The following is a 17665-nucleotide window of genomic DNA, read 5'->3' on the forward strand; positions in this document are numbered from 1 at the left end:
TCTCTCCCTCTTTCTCTCCCTCTCCCCTCAATTTTCTCGGTGCCAGTACTTTCAGTTCTCTAAAAGTCCTCCCCGGTTTGACGTCACCTACGGTTGTTTCTTGACATCAACTCAAGTTCAGGTTGCGCGAGGCACGTGCCAGTCCCCAAAACATCGCACACGAGATTACTCCCGTCCCCCCCCCCCCCCCCCCTCGCCTCCTCCTCGGTCACGAACTTGCTGCGCAGCGGCCACAATCGGTCCGATGGCCATGTCAGCCCATCACGAGTCGGAGTCCAATGGCTACGACAGTCACATACACCCCATCGAGCGATCCGACTCTTCAGTGTCAACAGCCACATCTGAGAACAATGAGCCCGACACCAGTCAACCTGTGATCCACCAGCCTGTGCCCACGCGCCCGCCAATGCCAAACCGAAAAAGCAGCGGTCCTCTGGTCGTCCCTCGCGACAGTTCCGAGGTTGGCCCTGTCGAGCCTCACTTTGGTCCTGATGATGTCAGAGCCATGAGTCCTCGAAGAACCAGCGAAGACATTGACAGACTGGGCAAGGAAGCCAGAGAGGAAATGAGAAGGTGAGACGCTGCATGTGCGAATATAGTTTACAGTCCATCTACCCTGGCCATTCGCCTGGACATCATGTCTTCCATTCAATGCGAGAACTCGGCGGGCGACTAACTCGAACATCAGACACGCCAAAGCCTTGCAAGATTCGCTCATCACCATATTCAATCGTATCGAGGCGGTACGTGAAGAGCACGACAAATTGGATAACAACAACAAGTTCCTCCAAAAGTACATCGGCGACCTCATGAGTACGACTAAGATTACCTCATCCGGAAGCCGGGGAAAGAAGTGAGCATCAGTGTGCTCAAGAGGGTGTCCAGCGGACGAAGGCCTCGAGAACAGTGATGTCGGCTTTGAAAAGAGGATGCAAGGTCAGCAGCACGTCACATCAGATTCCAAGTCGATCACGATGACGCCCTTTTTCTAAACGTCCGCGCATGAAATTTTATTGTGCCTGACGGTCTTAATTTGGTTCCTAGGCGTTGAACAGGCGCCGTTATTTTCCCCCAAACGCCCTCACGAATAACGAAACCACTGAGCGATCGGTGTTATTATTTCTAGCACGAATGGCTTCAAGATCGACCCAGCTATGGGCATGACAACGAGGTCCACGGGCAAACTTGCTTGAATGTCGTGCAGGGGACCCTAAGTGCGCTGTTTCAACATGAGGGGGAGCTCCCTCGCAAGACGAAATTTAATACCAATCACCCTTTTCATTGTACACCAACTACGGCATGGCGGAGCACAGCACCATGAAAACCACGACGGCATTCATCGCCGTATAAGAGCCCCGTGTATGGCGGATGCAGGGCTCTGCGGATAGGCCAGTAGAAGGGGTCACTACTGCGTGGATTGCTGTCAGTGTTTACAGATACCATTTAAAACGGCGAATCATTCGCCTTCTTTTTTTTTTTTTATTACTTTTGAGCAGCACTTTTGCACTTTTGTCATTATGTATGTTACTCCCCTTCTCCAACTTGAGCAGCCAGCAAGTTATGCATTGGCAGGACACACTCGGCAGAGGAGAGTCGTCGTTGGGTAAAGCATATCGTTAGGGGTTTATGGCAGGCAAATCATGGGACGCTTCGGGCCACTTTTTGATTTATGCATCAGCAAGCAACGTTGGATTGCAGGCGGCATGGGCGGGTTCATGAAGAGCGGCGTCACCAAAGTATGCCAGGAGAGAAAAATCAGCCGGAGCACCCTTTTTTGTTTTCTTTTCTCTTCTTTTTTTCCGTTTCATTTTTTTTGTTCTAGCCGGATGGAGACGATGAACAGCAGCGGTGGGTTTGTCCGACCGCGAACACGGAAGGCGCGAGTGTGCGATATCCTACTTGGGACAGGAAAGCAATGCAATCAATACCACGGTGATTTGACACGGCCTATCGTGAATGACGTGACGTCTGTGGAGCCATGCGTGGCGTGAGCTGACATGATGAAGACGGGACGAGGCAAATGATAATAACGGACGGGAAGGTAGCCGAACAGGGTTGGGACTTGTGCTCAAAACGGCGTCACTGTTTGACTTTTTTTCTGGCGGGGGGGGGGGCTGCATCTTATCTTTGCGGGGCTGCTGCATTCAGCGGCCGGCAGGGGTGCTGCATTCAGCGGCCGGCAGGCGTAGTCGGCAACAATGCGCAGGCCAAGGGGTTCTATCTAGGTCCAATACGTCCTGACGAATGGGCCCCCCTCCCCTTCTCTTCCTTGGGGCTCTCGTGCATGTTTGTTGTGCTTGCCGACCGTCTGGGGCCCAGGCATGGGGAAAAGTCGAGATGGCGGGAGGGGAATCAAGAGCTTCTCGACGTTTCGTCACTCGTCGGCGGCAAGGCAATTGCCAATTGCAAATTGGAGGCAGGCAGCGGCTCCGCTCCTGCCGCAGTGAGCACCGAGATGACGCACGCGGGTGACGACTGACGGCTGGCCGGCGCGGTTTGCAGTGCAGGGACCCCGATGGCGAGGGCAAAGATGGGATTCTTGGTATCGGAAAGGAAGGGGATGGACGTGGAAGTGGAGGATGGATATGGACCGGACCCCTTTGCTTTGCTTTTGCCTTTGCACTGCTTTTGCCTTTGCACTGCTTTTGCCTTTGCACTGCTCTGCATCTGCATCTGCATCTGTGTGATCCCTCGGATTCCTTGCGTCTGGACCTGGACCCTTTTGGTTGTCTTGCTCCGGATCCCTGGGTGGCCCTCCCCTCCCGCCTCCCGGGTCGCTGGTTGGAACCTGTTGCTCTTGGTGTTTTGCCGGCTGGCTCTGTAGACTTTCCGGTCGGACGTCAGTCGTGTCCCGGCGAAAAAAGCTGGGTGCTGGCTGCTGAATGCTGGGTGCTGAATGCTGAGTCGGGTGCTGAATCGGATGCGGTACACCGTCAACTTACTTGGACGTCCTTGAGTACTTGTATCTATCGTCAAGTTCTCCCGGATCCGAGTACCCGGCATTTCAGCCCAACATCGTACTTGAGTACCAGGTACCTACTCAAGTGCCTAGCTAGGTAAAGCACGCAGACAGAACCGAGAAGTGGAATGGATCCAGGTAAAGTAGGCGGTGGCCATCGCCGCTCAGTGTCATGGCGTACGTGAGATGAATGAATCAAACCACGGCACTGAGATAAGTCGCTTGGAACAAGGCACAGCCATGGCCATGTGCACGCCGCGAGACGTCTGCAGGGCCACGTACCTGAACTAGGTACTTGGTAGGTGCCTTGGTACGGAGTACCGAGAACGTACCCTGTCAGCAGGACGTGGCTACCAAGTACCTAGGTACTTGCGTGCCAAGCGAGTCCGGCCGGATCCTGTGGTGGCGCTCTGCAGGGTCCTCGGTCCATTGACAAGCCGTCTGGGGCCTGGGGCCCTGCGGGGAGGGGGCGCGGCTTTCGTCTTCGTCCTTAGGGTCGTGCCGACGAGTTGACGCCTGGTCGAATGCGGAGCACGTCATGTGGCGCGGGCCGGTGCAGACCGATGGGGAAGGGGGGGACGTCAGCTCCCTCCGAGACCAGACCAGACCAGACCAGACCAGACCCGTCGAGTACGGAATAACTACACGCCTTGGCTTTGGTGCAATGTGCAGGATGCAATGTCGGTCGACGGGGGACGCTGTGCAGGCGGGCAGGCGCGGCGCTTTCATCGAGCTTTCTTTGTTGCCTCCGCGGCGGCGTCGTTTGTCTGCCATCTCTCCCGATGGACTGAGGATGCGTTTGAAAGAAGTCGACTAAGAAAGAAGGAAAGAAACAAAAGAGACACAGTCGTGAGACGTTAAGCGCTGGGGACGCCGGCATCATCGCGTCACGTCACGTCACGCATTTGCGCCGCGTCCGCGGAACAAACCAATTCAACCGCGGACAGAGCATGCAGACAAGACGCCACCAGTACGCAGAACCGACACACCCGCTTGTCTAATACTAATAATACACCAGTTATCTATGCCACTATTCTGCCCTCCTGCCTGTTCACGCCTTCGCTTTCACATACCAGCGGCCCTCCCCCCGGCCCGCTGGCATCCAGGCTCACGGTCACGCTGCGCCTCTCGTTCACCACCCTCACCGTCTCGCCCAGGTTCCTCCAGTCGACCTCGCACGGCGGCGCGGCTGTGCTCGCCGCCCCTCCAAGTCCCGCCGTCGGCGGCACGCTCTTGATGTCCACCGTTGGATACGGCAGATACCCCTCCCTCTGCGGTATCAACACCAGCGGGATCTCGGCTTCCGTCTCTGCCGTCGATGACATGGCACTGGGCCTTTTGCCGCCGGGGATGACAAAGTGCCCGCTTCGACGGCCGCCAATGAGCCACGCGTCGCTGGGGGCCGCAACCTCGTAGCTAAACTCCTCGTCGTCTCGACCCAGCGCCTCCGTGTCCCAAATGCGTGTCCATTTCAGGTGGAGCGTTGCCCGAAGCACCTGGTTCACCGAGGCCGCTGGAGCACCCGCCGAGCGCCCCTCGAGGCGGTCCACGAGACATTGGCTGATGCGAATGTCCGCCGTGTGGACGACGGGCAGAGATGGGACCTCGACCGGTATCACAATGGACCACGGGTCGTCTGGTGTGCAGGTCGGCATGGTCATGCGGGGGTGCCTCCTCTGCCAATCGTGAAGAAACTCGGCCAATTTCGTCGCCGCATCCTCACTCGTGCCAGGCACACATCCCAGGCCGCGCAGGTCATGTCCCCACTGGACCTTTTCGAGATACGATGTCGTGACTTCGCCCACCAGCGCCGCCCGTTCTAGATCATGAGCCTGTAGCCCGTTTCTCGTTGCCTCCAACACGCGCGCCGCCGTCACCCTAGAATACAGCTCCAGCGGCGTGTCCCTGAGGCCTTCCAGAATCGACTCTTGTATGCGCGCCTCTATCTCCGTCTGCAGCACGCTGTAGTATAGCTTGAGGTGCATGATCCTGTCACTTCGTGCCGCCACCGCTACCCCCTCCTTCCTCCTCACTCTGTAGAGCAATGTAGCGTGCTGTTTCGGGAAAATCATGACTGGACTGGCCGGCGGGATGCCGAACGAGGGCTCAAACAGCTCCGACCCCAAAAGTTCGCTCTTGAACAGTCTCAGAGGGCTGGATGATGCAGTATCCACGTTGAACCGCGAGAACAACGCATTGTGCTTGAACACGTCTTGGACGTTCACTCCAAGTGCCAGTGACACGGGAATCATGATGGACTTTGCGAGTTGGAATGATTCGCCATCTTCTGTTACGTAGGTAACGTCTGCCTTGACTGAAACGTCGCCCAGATCCTGCTCAATGGAGTAGGGGAAGCGCACCGTGATGGATGTCTCCTCTTCAATCGGACCGAAGAAAAGCACTCCAGATTCGGGCGGTCTCGCAAACTTGATGATTTCGTCGACGAATCTTGCTTCTGTAGTCAACAAACGGAGACCACCCGTTGTTGGTCGGATTTTAACATCACAGCTCTGCAACATGTTCCACCCAGAACAGATGGTGAGATCGAGTGCGTTGTTTTTGCCAAGACTTATGTGTTTGCTCGCCGTCAACTGCACGTCGAGGGCGTTGGTGCGCTGGAACAGGGTGACATCAGGGTCCCGGAAGATGTTGCTCGTCCGGGGAGGCAAGGAGTTGACGTCTTGTTCATGGTAGAGAAACAGGTTGCTGGCTGTCAAAGCTAATCGGCTTACACGATAGCTTCCGGGAATGACGGACTGCACAGTAGTTAGTAACAGTATCGTGCCAAAGGATCGAAAGCTTCGACATACATTGCACGCTACGGAAAAGGAACTTTTGCCTGGGGCAAGAACAATATCCCCCCCAACTTCAAAGTTGATGTCTTTCCGCGGTCCGCCATCCGTACACGTTATTCTCAGCTTCGCGGATTCCATCGTCAGCTTTTCTGGCAGCAGACTCCTGAGTTGGATTTTCAATGAACACCCATCCTTGCGGTCATGATATAGAGGTGTTCCTTCCAATTCAACATCCATGAAAAAGTTTGATAGTGGCACCTTGACTTCTGTAGAGAGATTTGAGGTCAGCGCAAATAGTTTGGCTGCGACTTGCTTGATAGGCGAGTTCTCAAGAATAGAGGTTTTCGGCGGCGCTGCTACGCCAGACTTTTGCTCTCGTCTTTCTCTTTCGGCGGCACAAGACTTGATGAGAAGTGTCATTGCAACATTGACGTAGTGATCGTTTGATCCGAGCTCGCTTAGACACTGGCAATACATGACTAGCAGGGAGAGTTCCAAAAGCGACCAGCCCTTCTCTGCAAAAAACGGGGTGGTCTGTTCAAAGTACGACGTGGCAGCCTTGTACTCTTTCAGGTGAACTTTGAGCATGGCGAGGTCAGCCGTACAAGCCTTGACGGCATGAACATGATTTGCAACGGCAAAGTGGTGATTAGCTTTATCAGTGAGAATTTCGTATAGGTGATAGAAGTCGACTGTGTTATCATTGGCCGTTCGCAGGATTTGACTCTCTATGCCGGCAACTGAACGTGCAGTAGATTGTGTGCTAGGCTTGGGTCCAATATTCAAACCACCATCGCCAGCGTCATCGTCGAGGCTGACCTCTTCCAAGCCGCCAGCCCCAGGCTCACCAACCAATGGTGCTTCATCCCAGCCGTTGGACCAACCGCGCTTTTTGCCCAAGCCTTCTAGTATGCCCCTAGATAGCATGTATAACTCTGCACGACGAGCTGCTAGTTCTTCAAGTCCAACTTTGAGAAAAGACGACGCGTGTGACTCGGGCTCTGCAAGACTCACTTGCCTACCAGGACCAGGAAAGCTGGGGCTAGGCGGCGGCCGAGGTGATGGCTGTGTATGCAAGGAGGAGGATCTTGCTGGATGCAGCATAGTCTTCGGTTCCGGAATTGATGCCTTTGGCTCGGCGCCGTCCCCCTTGGCCAGGGTTGGCGGAGGGATGGGCAGTGATTTGGTCGACGTCTGAGCGAGAACCTGCTGGGCAATTGTAAACGAAAACGATGCAGCCATATTGTCCATGACTTCTAGGAGCAACGGATCCAAGGTCGTCACCGGTGCCTTATCTGGCATGTTCGAGTTGGAGGCATCCAACAGGGACGCAGTGATATCTTCGCGCATAACTTGGGATATCACTGGAATAAATTTCAACGTCCGTCGGCATACCTCGGACAGCATGCCCAAATTTTCGAGTCCATCGTCATTATTCATGGGCGGCATGGGCGGCGCAACGCCGTGGAGAATCGAATCGCGCTGATCCATCAACTTGGCTAGCAGCTCTTCTCTCGTTGCTGATGCATTGCCTAAGCGCAAGAGTAGTGATATTTGTCGGGAGAAAATGTAGCATCTGAAGTCAAATACGGACACTTTGTTGGCAAGAATCATGTCGCGATAGGCCTTTTTCGATGAACTGATAGGAATCTCGTCCGCGTCGTTTGAGGCTGCTTCCTGCTTTTGCAGGTCCACGGCTTCCTCGTCGCCAGCGTCGCCGGATAGCTCCGTCCAGGCTCGCCTGGCCGCCCTTTTCACCTCTTCCGTGTATGATAACATGGCACCGCCATGCTGCTCCGGTGCGCCGCTCTCAGCTTGTTCTTTAATGACCGCGTCAAGTCCAACGCCCAGCTCGTCATATCCGACAAGGGCATCCTCAACAAGGCCGACGTTTTCGAACCCCCGTGCCAAACCCTCCTTCAAAATAAAGAAGGTACAAAAATTCCATCCTGGTAGACTTCTTTGACCGTCCTTTTCTTTGATATCCTCCTCGTACTGTGTTACACGCATGTCGAAAGAGCTCAGAATTAAGCGCTTAAATTTGCTCATCAAGTCGTTCCAAGCATTTTCAGCGTCTTGTTCCGTCTCTGAGTATCCAGATGGCACAGCGGGGACAACCCTTGGCAGCGAGTCGTACGGCACATCATTGATGCCAATGCGAATCTGGGCCACACGATCTGGCGCGCCTTTACTCGAGGAATTGAAATCAGATCGAAGTTTCTCCATCAATGGCGTCGACCCCGACCGCCACAGCGAGGTAGTTGATGATTTCTCTGATGAACCGCCTTCACCCTTGCTTCCAGTATTCCGAGGTTGAGTAGCAGCTGTGGTATTGGGAAGGACGACATGCAATATCAGCCACTCAAAGGCGTCGTGCTTCTCCTGCTTGCTGGCCTTTTTGGACGAGCTCGACGGTGGCGTGTGCACCTTGATCCATTCACGAATTTCTGTTCTCACCGCGGCCTTGTAGGAATCGTTGTCGTCACACCGTACCAGCAGCACTTTGAGATAGGGGGTGCTGCGCAGGCCAGGAATCTGATGGCGTCGCTGGCCCGATGAGGAGCTCTTGGTCGACGCAGGCTGCTTGTCAACCGTTTCTGTCGAGCCGGTCTGACCGCCCACTTGTTGTGTCTGGAAGCCATCATCGTGCGAAGCATTCGTAGACCGCCTCGACTTGGCCGGCCCGGATTCGGCGGATTCTGAGGCATCACCTGGAACCAAGTCTACGTGCAGGGTATCGATGGACCGGAGAGGTCCAGCGTGCGACTGCCAATGGAGGTTGTGCAATGGCAATCGAGGGGCCAGACCGGGGGCAAGGAGTTTGTAGACATGATGAGGATCGAAAAACTCGACTGCAAAGGTCAGCACTCAAATGGCGGACGGGATGCAGGTAGCGAGGAGCGAGCTTGCCTGTCACTTTTGACGTCGATGACTGCTGTTCCATGACCAACACCTCGATCCTGCCGTTGGCATCGTATCATGTGAGGGCGGTGTCCAAGGACGAGTGCGGCATGTTCCGGTGGACGAGCGTCGACATTCACAATACATGAGACAATCTGGCGTAACGTTTGGCTCCAGCCGTTCCCGAGTCCAGCACGCCAGGGCCGGGCGGTGAGAGCTGACGGCGCCACAAAGCAGCACGACGCTTCACTGACGGCCGCCACAACACGCTGACGCCATGGCGGGGTGGCGGCAGAATGTTCACGGTTAACCAGTTTCGATGCCTCCGAGTTCCAACGATGTAGAAATTTGGAGGGGCAAAAAACGTCGGCGAGCCGCTTGAGTGTCTGCATTTACCCCTTCTTTACGATTTCGTCATACCAAGTAGCTCAAAGTCTTTGTCTTCCCTCGTTGCCATGTCCAGCCTCCAAGCTGTCCGCTACTCTCGCGGCAGGCTCGAGGTCCTTGACCAACTTCGCCTACCTCACGAGTTCCACTATGACCAAGTCTCAACCCGCCAGGAAGCCTTCGACAGCATCGCCTCCATGAGAACCCGTGGTGCTCCGGCCATCGCCATCGTCGCCAGTCTGGGGCTTGCAGTCGAACTTTTCAACGGTCCCGTAGCCGCTGAAACGCCTCAACAAGTCATCGCCTACATCGACGGAGCCCTCGACTTCTTGAAGCAGAGTCGTCCCACCGCCGTCGATCTGACCAATGCCATTAACCAGCTCAAGGCGCGCATACGAACGTCTGGCGAAGACAAGGCGTCTATTATCCAAGCATTCATTGAAGAAGCTGAAAAAATCTTCCAAAAAGACCTCGAAACGAACCTTGCCATTGGAGACTACGGCGCCGAATGGCTCAGGGTGCATGTTGGCGCCACGTCGGATAACACTGTTTCCGTCCTCACGCACTGCAACACCGGCTCTTTGGCTACATCCGGCCATGGCACAGCGCTGGGCATAATTCGAACCCTGCGGGCCAATGGCCAACTTGGACATGCGTTTTGCACCGAGACCAGGCCATACAACCAGGGCAGTCGCCTCACTGCCTTTGAGCTGGTCTACGAAGGCATCCCTAGCACCCTCATAGCTGATTCCATGGCCGCATCGCTATTTCGCACCAAAAAGGCTGAAAAGAACATTGTGGCTGTCATTGTCGGCGCCGACAGAGTTGTTCGCAACGGCGACACTGCCAACAAGATTGGCACATACCAACTGGCAGTGCTCGCGAAGCACCACGGCATCAAGTTTTTGGTCGCGGCGCCGACTACCAGCATCGATCTGGAGACGGAGACTGGCAATGGCATCAAGATCGAGGAGCGCAAGCGGGAGGAGTTGACGCAGGTGACTGGTGCTGTTATCAAGTCGGATGGAAGTGTGGACGAGAGCACAAAGGTCAGGGTCGCCACTGCTGATCAGAGAATTGAAGTGTGGAATCCTGCGTTTGATGTTACGCCGGCCGAGTTTATCGATGCCGTGGTGACTGAAAAGGGAGCCGTTGAAAAGGGAGCCGATGGGAAGTTTGACTTTAGCGAGATAATGCCAGAACGGTGGGCAAAGGCCGTTGGGCCGTGAAAAGCGAAGGGGTACAGTAAATGGGAATTTGTGTGTGAACTGGATATCAAAGAGTGTGCCTGGAAAATTAGATGTGATGTGGCGCGTCACTGTATTAGATTATGAGCGTATATACCATTGAGCTCGTCTTTCACAACAGCTTGTTGTTACGCTATTGCGTCAGTGCATGGACAATGAGTTTCTGATAACCCTCAACAGCTTCTTCCAAATCTGCAACGGTCAAGTTCTCTCTGGCGCCGTGAGCCACGAGAATGTTGCCAGGACCGTACAAGTACCTCGTGTGATTACCAGCCAGGTTGGGAATATCCGTGCCGTAATTGACCGTAATCTTTTCGAATCCTGCACAAGCACCGTGAGGTTAGTGAATGCCGTCTGTCATGGACAGATGGAATTCGAAAAACGCACCGTCAACCTCACAATTGCACTTGACCGAGCCATAGCCGTGCGTGCAGTCCATCTCAAAAGCCTCGTCATCAACCTGATGAAGTATCCTCTGAATTCTCTCGGCCACAACCTCGTGCCCCTTGTCCTCGGGCCCAGTGGCCACCCTCGCCGCAAACTGGACCACCGCCTTCTCGGGAATGACATTGGCGGCGACGCCGCCATCGAAGCGGCCAGCATTAAAGGTTGTGTTTCCAAAAAGCTCCGAGCTGCCAAGGTTGGCGTCCAGAATCTTGGCCAAAGCACGAACCATCAAGTCATTCGCCGACTTGCCCAGCCACGGATACCCACTGTGTCCGGGAACACCACGGGCAGTGATGCTGCAGAACAGACCGCCCTTGTGGCCGCAGGCAAGCCTGTTCTCGGTGGGCTCGCCAAAGATGACGGCGTCGAATTTTGGCGGCTTCTTCATCTTGGACAGTGAGTGGCTAAAGGTGGCCATTCCGTCGCCAGCAACTTCCTCGCCCACCACAAATAGGAGCATCACGTCGTCCTGTGTGGCGATTGCGTTTGAAGCGTGCAGCTGTTCCAGCGCGACAATCATGGCCGCCACGCTGCCTTTGGCGTCGACGGAACCCCGGCCCTTGATCATGGTTTCGGACGTGACTTCCCCGGGCGAGATGGAGTATGGAATGTGCGGAGGGACGACGTCGATGTGTGACGATACGACTATCCTGGCCGAGGGGGCTCGTTCCCCCTTCCACGCGAGGACGTTGAAGCGTTGTTTGCTGGTGGGCGTGCCTTGTCTAGCGGCGACAGGTTGGAGTTCGGCATGGTATCCGCGGGCGGTGAGGTAGTCGACGAGGAAGTTTCCGACGGCATTCTCGTCTCCTGAGATGGAGGGGATGGAAACGAGTTGTTTGTGTAGGCTGAGCAATTGGTCGCGATAGGAAGAGGATTCAAGGGTCGGGGTGGCGCGATGCTTGGCGTCGTTCAATGGCTGTTGGGTGCATGCTGCCCACGGCACCAGCGCCAGACACGCAATGAGCGACGAGCGCATCTTGAGCCCGTGTAGGGATTTACTGGCTTGGCTGAGAAAGCGATGCAGGCGATGAAAATGAATGTCGTTGCGATGGATATATATACTTCAAACGAACGACGGGATCAGCATCATGGGACCGTCAACTGCGCAGCAGCTGTCGTCCCGCTTCCAGTCCCCACACCGGCCCGTCAACAAGTGACACCAGCACTCCACGTGATGGCAACGCGCCCTCGCAGCAACCTTGAGACGACAAATCTTGAAGAAACGGAATTGATGAATTGAGCCATGGAAGTCCTTGCCTGATGCAAATTGATATGCGTATCATCCGGCCTCTCTCGCTCTGCGCGCTGGACTCTATTTTGCGTGGTCAAGGTAGGTGGGCCCACCTCCCAGGGGCACCCATGGGCAGATATATTTCTCTGCCAAAAAGTATTTCAACATGTAGTATCATGATTTTCTCCTGTATTTGGGAGAGTTTGCTAGTACTACTGTTGTTATTTTGTGTCAGTCTATATAAACATCGCTGCTAGATGGAACCGCCCTCATCGTTGCCGCCGTGAAATGTCGATGGACCATCACGAGGGCTCATCTCGGCCGCCACGCAGAGACCACCCAGACTTGGCGTGAGACACTTTTTTCGGCAAGTGATAGAAGCAGTGCAGTCCTGCTGATGAGTTGTACACAACATTCCCATGACTACGAGTTATTGCTCGTGACATCGCTGAGCCTCAAAATGGCCTTTGGCTGTTTCAACTAGCCACATCAGCTTATAATAAGACGGAAGAGCACACCTCCCTCAACTTACTCAACTTTGGACTATCTGACTGTCACCAATAAGCCTTCGTGTAGCGGGGAAGTTGCGGCCGGGAAAGTCGGATTCCTCCAACCCATTTCTGCAATGTAACAATGTGTGACAAGGGCTCACGTAGAGGGCTAGGAGCAATAACTCGGTTCAACCACAATAACAATCTTTTGTATTAAAGATGCTTGGTTCCCGCCTCTGAGGGTCTCGATGACTAAACATCCCTCACTATTCAAAGTTGCATTGTGCCCTAGGTCTCGTGGTCTAGGCTCATAACATAACCCTGATGTAGCCATGTGATGACGCACCGTTTCAAGCGGGAAACTCTCCCCAACTTGTCATAACTCATAGTCATGTCGCGAATCATTGATAACTTTCCCCAACCCAAGACCAAGGCTCAGGTCAAGGTCATTGTGGCAACGGCCAGCAGGTACCTCTTTTTTCTGTTTAGTCTTGTCCAATAGCAACGGCTGACGGCGTCCGAACAGAACAGGAACTCTGAGCGTATATGAAGCCATGAATATTTTGGGCTACAAGACATACCACATGAGGGAGTGTCTTCGTAAAGGCGGCTTGCCGCACATGGAGATTCTCATGGAGGCTGTCGAGGCACAACATCATCATGGCTCGTCGGGAATCAAGCGGTACAGCCGGCAAGACTTTGACAAGTGGCTGGCCGAGTACGATGTATGAAGTTGTGTGTCCTTTCTTATTCTTCCGCCTCTTTTTTTTTTCACCCGGTTGTTTGGATGCGTCATATGCCTGAACTTTTGATAGTGCCTCGTAGAAATTCCCTTCTTCATCGGTTCTGGGCTACTCGAGGCCTACGCCGACGACCCAAACATCAAGTTCATATTGACCGACCGCGATCCTGACAAGTGGGTGACGTCTATTAACAAGACGACTGGCGAGATTGTCATCAACGAAGCCCGTTTTCCGCTCAATGTGTTGAAGTACTTCAACAGAGAGTTGCACGGATTTCTTGCGTTGAACAAGGCTCTTTATGGAAAATTTGCTCAAGACACCCTGCCAGGGGATAGAGACAACAGGGCGGCCGTGCGAAAGAATTACGTGTCGTAGTGAGTCTCTCCACCACAGCCTTCTTTTCTTCTCCAGTCACCATATTCATCTCCCATGAGCGCGCAGCATTGAAATGGCCAAGCGTGTTCTTCCTGCAGACCGGCTCCTGTACTTTCATCTTGAAGATGGTCTCGGCTGGGAGCAAATCTGCCCGTTCCTGGGTCTGCCTATTCCTGACCAGCCGTTCCCCGTTCCTCATTCCCAGGAAAACTTCAAAAGGGGGATCGATGGCTGGATGAAGCCTCGGATTCAGAGTGCCATGATGAAGCTGGCTGCCGTGGTCGTTCCAGTGGCGGGGAGTCTGGCATATTTTGGAATCAAGTATGGACCTTGGTTCGCCTTTAGGCTGGGCCTGTCAGGATGTATCATGAATGTTGGCGGTGAGGCAGCATATACGGCTGCCGAGGATGAAATGTAGCGTCTTGTAGGTAATCGCCGGACATCACAGCCCTGCACATGGCCGTCGACCTTTTGATACACAAGTGGCAATTCACAGCCACACTTGACAACCACATCAACATCGTGGTTTGGTCGTTACTGCTCATCGTTCAAACGTTTGTTCACTGTTTGCTTCTGCCGAGATTTCGTTCATACAAAGAACGTCAAACACAAGGCGGTATGATTTTGATTCCGCCACGCCCAAATATTCCTCCAGACACTGTGGCGCCGAGAATATCTCCCCCCGGGCGTCTTGAATCGATGGACCAGGTAAACCAGGCATCACAGAAGCATCATTCTCTCTGCCAAAGGTTTTTAAAGTCGTCATGCCCGCACTTGTTGCGAGTGCTCGAGGTTCTACCGAGGATTGTCGAGGGTTAAACCGTTGGAACAAGCGAGTAATTACGAGTGGATAACATTGTGGAGAACTATACGAGGGCTGAAAACGTATTTATACTGAGGATGTCCCCTCTTATGCTTAGGAATTAACAACTGTTGAAACTATACCTTTTGCCATTTTAGCATAAACTGCCTAGTACTTCGCGGGCTGTTTGGAGGGCGAATTCCGCCTGCCAGCCACCATCATAGTAGAAGGCCTGTTGATAATGTCTGAAATCAGCTATTTCTTTCTATCCAGTCAATTTTCAGCGGTTTTATCACACGACGACTGTGACGAGCAAGGGCTGCGGTAACAGGGCTTAGAGCAATAACTCAATTCACCTGCAATAACACACTTTGGTATTGGAGATCCTTAGTTTTCCGCAAGACCCTTCATCCCACAGACTTCTGTTGACGAGCACCCTTCTGCCCTAAGTCGCGTGACCATAGCCCTAGTGTAACCCAACTACCCGTTTGACACCAGCGAGCCTCGAGCAAGAAATTCACGCACATACACGCACAGCCCGCGTATTCTCCCAAGATTTAAATAGGCCTACCTTGCGTTTGAAAACACGTAAATGTAACGGGACACCGCAAGGAATACGGTTGGAAATAGAAAACCGTGTCCATGTTTCATGTTGCCAGCTAGCCTCGTGGCCTCTTCTCAAGCTAATCAGGTTAATTAATAAAGTTGACTAAGGGCTTTTTGACAGCTCTTGGGATTGTATAGTGGCACGAAGAAGATGCGCTTGCGGGAATCTGCTTTATTTGCATGGATCAAGTCCTTCTTCGGGCCAGTCCGTGCAAGCCCCTAGAACTATGCGTTCTGATCAACGTGGGATGCCAAAGGATGCCATTGGTATGTCAATAGTCTGATTCTTTGCAGGTTGGCAAGCATATAAATACTAGTCTCTATAGCCATGTCCCACCAGATGCAAACTATCAGATGCCTCAAAGCTACGCCCGGCACATGTCACCACCTGTACATCAACGACAAGGTCAAAAAGGCCCGTCTCTCTTCTGCAACCTTGGACTGTTTTCAGAGACGGTACGGCTGACGAGTCCCTCGCAAATGCGCCTCCATGCCCTAGTGCTCTTCCTCGGTGCGCTTGCCGGCGGCAATCTCAAATTGCCATATCCAACGGCGTCGCCCAGGGAAGTCGCCCAACTGCCCATGGCAGATAAAAGCCCAAGCGGGTTTCTCTTCCGTGGCGATTCGCGACCTCCTCGGGTCATATTCGAGGAAGGCTTTCATCCCTTTCGCTGCCACTACCTTCTCGATACGTCAAAGGCAAGATTTGTCTCACTCACACGGCGAGCCACGTCGGCCATCTTTTACGCCAACGGCCGTCATGCAGGTAACAAGGTGCTGACAACGCAAGGCTACGTGTACGTGCTTTCACCCGAAGGCATGCGCGATCGCACTGCATACTGGCTTCCCGACATAGACAAGGCGAATGGTTGGAAGTTCGAATTAGCCGTGGATGGGAGCATTCAGCCAGGAGCAATCGTCGGTGCGTACCGCTTCGACAATTTAGGAACCGGGAAGCCTACGGTAGAGGAATGGATCGCCAATCCAGATTATCAGTATCCAAAGGAGAGCCCATTCACTCCAAAAGGCCGGGGGTGCTGGGCCAGGTCCTGCGCAGGCGTAAAACACCTCGCTTCTGTGACATGTCGTGGCATCTCCTGTTTCCGTCTGAAGAAAGCGAGGCCAACGGCCGGAGCGTCCCCAGGCCAGGGAGACGGCAAGACAAATCCCGGAGAGAGTCCTGAGACGAAAGCCGCGCTTTGCAAACGCGGGCTCGCTGACTGCGACGAGCCGGACTCCAAGGTCGCAGGCAACAACCGCGCAATCGACGAGGGTCGCAAGGCGTCCAAGAAGACAAAGGGAAAAACGGCAAAAGGCGGCGAACTAATGGTCACGGCAAGGCGGATGTCTCGAGAGAGCTTCAACCGTCTCCTGAAACAGTTCGATTACGGCAGCATGGAAAAGCAGCAATACTTGTACAGGGAGCTACGTGCACGACTTCCACGGCTGAAAGGCCTATCGCGACCGCAGAGAATTGCTAGACTGACTACCAAGGTCGGGGGAAGGGCCATGGCCGTTGCCGGACTTGGATTCTACACCCAAGCCGTGATGGACGTATTCTCAAGCGACACTGCGAGCTTCTTAGAAAAGGCGGCCGTGGTAACATCCATCTTGCCCGTCATCGGCTGCGTTGTACAGCTTGCAGATGATATGGAACAGGGACGCGTTGACCAAGTCCAAACTGTTTCGTGCCTTGCTCAAGATATTCTACTATTTCCCGTTGCCCTGGCAATGCAAGTAGTAGGGGGGGTCGGCGCTTGGCTAGAAGCCGAGAAAAAGCGATACAACTTATGGGATACAGGCCACATGAGGATGAGGTGTGTAAGCAGATGGATGGAAAGCATACACAGAGTGATCAACTACCTGAAATCAGATGAGTCTGTTGCTAATATCACGGCTCACTTCACGGCATATCACATCGCTATTTTGTACCAGGCCTCGCAGCTAATGGGCGATCTCCATGCTGCGCAAAAGGGTCTCTCGAGAGACGCTGCCACGGCTCCGAGCCCTGATGCGCCCCTTGATATTAGCGCTCAGGTACGACCCGAGCTTACACGCCAAATATGTGCGGAAATAGCAGAGAGCAAACATCACCTGCGGGCGATGCTTCAGTCTAGGGCTCTCAACTACGCGGCTGAGTTCCGACATCAATGGATAAATCACTTCTTGGATGAGTGGTTCAAAGCAGCCACCAGGCCCTCTAGATTTCTTTTCTGGACTCTTAACCTCGACTCACCCGCCAAAAAAACTTTTTTGAAAAATGAAATTGACAAGGCCAGAAACCTGAAACTGCCTCTACATGAACAACAAATCAAGGATGCCATCAGTGAGGCAGTTGAGCGGGTTGAAACACCTGCTCCTTGCAAATGTATTCACGACAGTGAGGGAAGCAAGTGTGAATTTGGGAACTGTCAAGTCCTACAACCTCGAGGAAACACCAGGGATGCAGGAGGAAGAGTATTCACCGCCATGGTGCGGTCTATTGAGAAAGATGACGGATTGCATCTATCACACGCTTGCCAGGCCCTCTTCAAGCCATGCCAGGGTCCCGGTTCGACAGGCCAGACCGGCAGGCCCTTGTGGTGCAAGCCGGCACACCGTTAAAACGTACTTGGCCGATGGTGATACAACATGACGCCACGGAATTTCTTGGTGTTGAGGACCGGCGAGCGAGCCAGTGT

The 17665-nt window shown here is 53.8% G+C and overlaps 6 protein-coding genes across 6 annotated transcripts; 4 read left to right on the top strand and 2 right to left on the bottom strand.

The window, feature by feature from the left end:
* Positions 1 to 250: 250 nt before the first annotated feature.
* MAM_04352 (uncharacterized protein) lies at positions 251 to 992 on the top strand (the record flags this gene model as incomplete). Its single annotated transcript, XM_040823150.1, has 3 exons — positions 251 to 573; positions 689 to 813; positions 886 to 992. The coding sequence occupies 3 exons, from the start codon at positions 251 to 253 to the stop codon at positions 990 to 992; spliced, it is 555 nt and encodes a 184-aa protein (XP_040679029.1).
* Positions 993 to 3981: 2989 nt separating this feature from the next.
* Positions 3982 to 8735, bottom strand: MAM_04353 (Trafficking protein particle complex subunit 10; the record flags this gene model as incomplete). The annotated part of the gene is made up of 3 exons (XM_040823151.1): positions 3982 to 5715; positions 5770 to 8606; positions 8672 to 8735. The coding sequence occupies 3 exons, from the start codon at positions 8733 to 8735 to the stop codon at positions 3982 to 3984; spliced, it is 4635 nt and encodes a 1544-aa protein (XP_040679030.1).
* Positions 8736 to 9110: 375 nt separating this feature from the next.
* On the top strand, positions 9111 to 10271 carry MAM_04354 (methylthioribose-1-phosphate isomerase; the record flags this gene model as incomplete). Its single annotated transcript, XM_040823152.1, has 1 exon — positions 9111 to 10271. One exon carries the CDS (start codon positions 9111 to 9113, stop codon positions 10269 to 10271), a length of 1161 nt encoding a protein of 386 aa, XP_040679031.1.
* A 151-nt stretch (positions 10272 to 10422) lies between these two features.
* On the bottom strand, positions 10423 to 11712 carry MAM_04355 (acetylornithine deacetylase; the record flags this gene model as incomplete). Its single annotated transcript, XM_040823153.1, has 2 exons — positions 10423 to 10610; positions 10677 to 11712. 2 exons carry the CDS (start codon positions 11710 to 11712, stop codon positions 10423 to 10425), a joined length of 1224 nt encoding a protein of 407 aa, XP_040679032.1.
* Positions 11713 to 12849: 1137 nt separating this feature from the next.
* MAM_04356 (uncharacterized protein) lies at positions 12850 to 13994 on the top strand (the record flags this gene model as incomplete). Its single annotated transcript, XM_040823154.1, has 4 exons — positions 12850 to 12926; positions 12985 to 13183; positions 13274 to 13575; positions 13643 to 13994. 4 exons carry the CDS (start codon positions 12850 to 12852, stop codon positions 13992 to 13994), a joined length of 930 nt encoding a protein of 309 aa, XP_040679033.1.
* Positions 13995 to 15464: 1470 nt separating this feature from the next.
* MAM_04357 (Diphtheria toxin, translocation domain protein) lies at positions 15465 to 17588 on the top strand (the record flags this gene model as incomplete). Its single annotated transcript, XM_040823155.1, has 1 exon — positions 15465 to 17588. The coding sequence occupies one exon, from the start codon at positions 15465 to 15467 to the stop codon at positions 17586 to 17588; it is 2124 nt and encodes a 707-aa protein (XP_040679034.1).
* Positions 17589 to 17665: the final 77 nt, after the last annotated feature.

This window comes from Metarhizium album, assembly GCF_000804445.1.
Source record: "Metarhizium album ARSEF 1941 chromosome Unknown scaffold_9, whole genome shotgun sequence".
Lineage (NCBI taxonomy): Eukaryota > Fungi > Ascomycota > Sordariomycetes > Hypocreales > Clavicipitaceae > Metarhizium > Metarhizium album.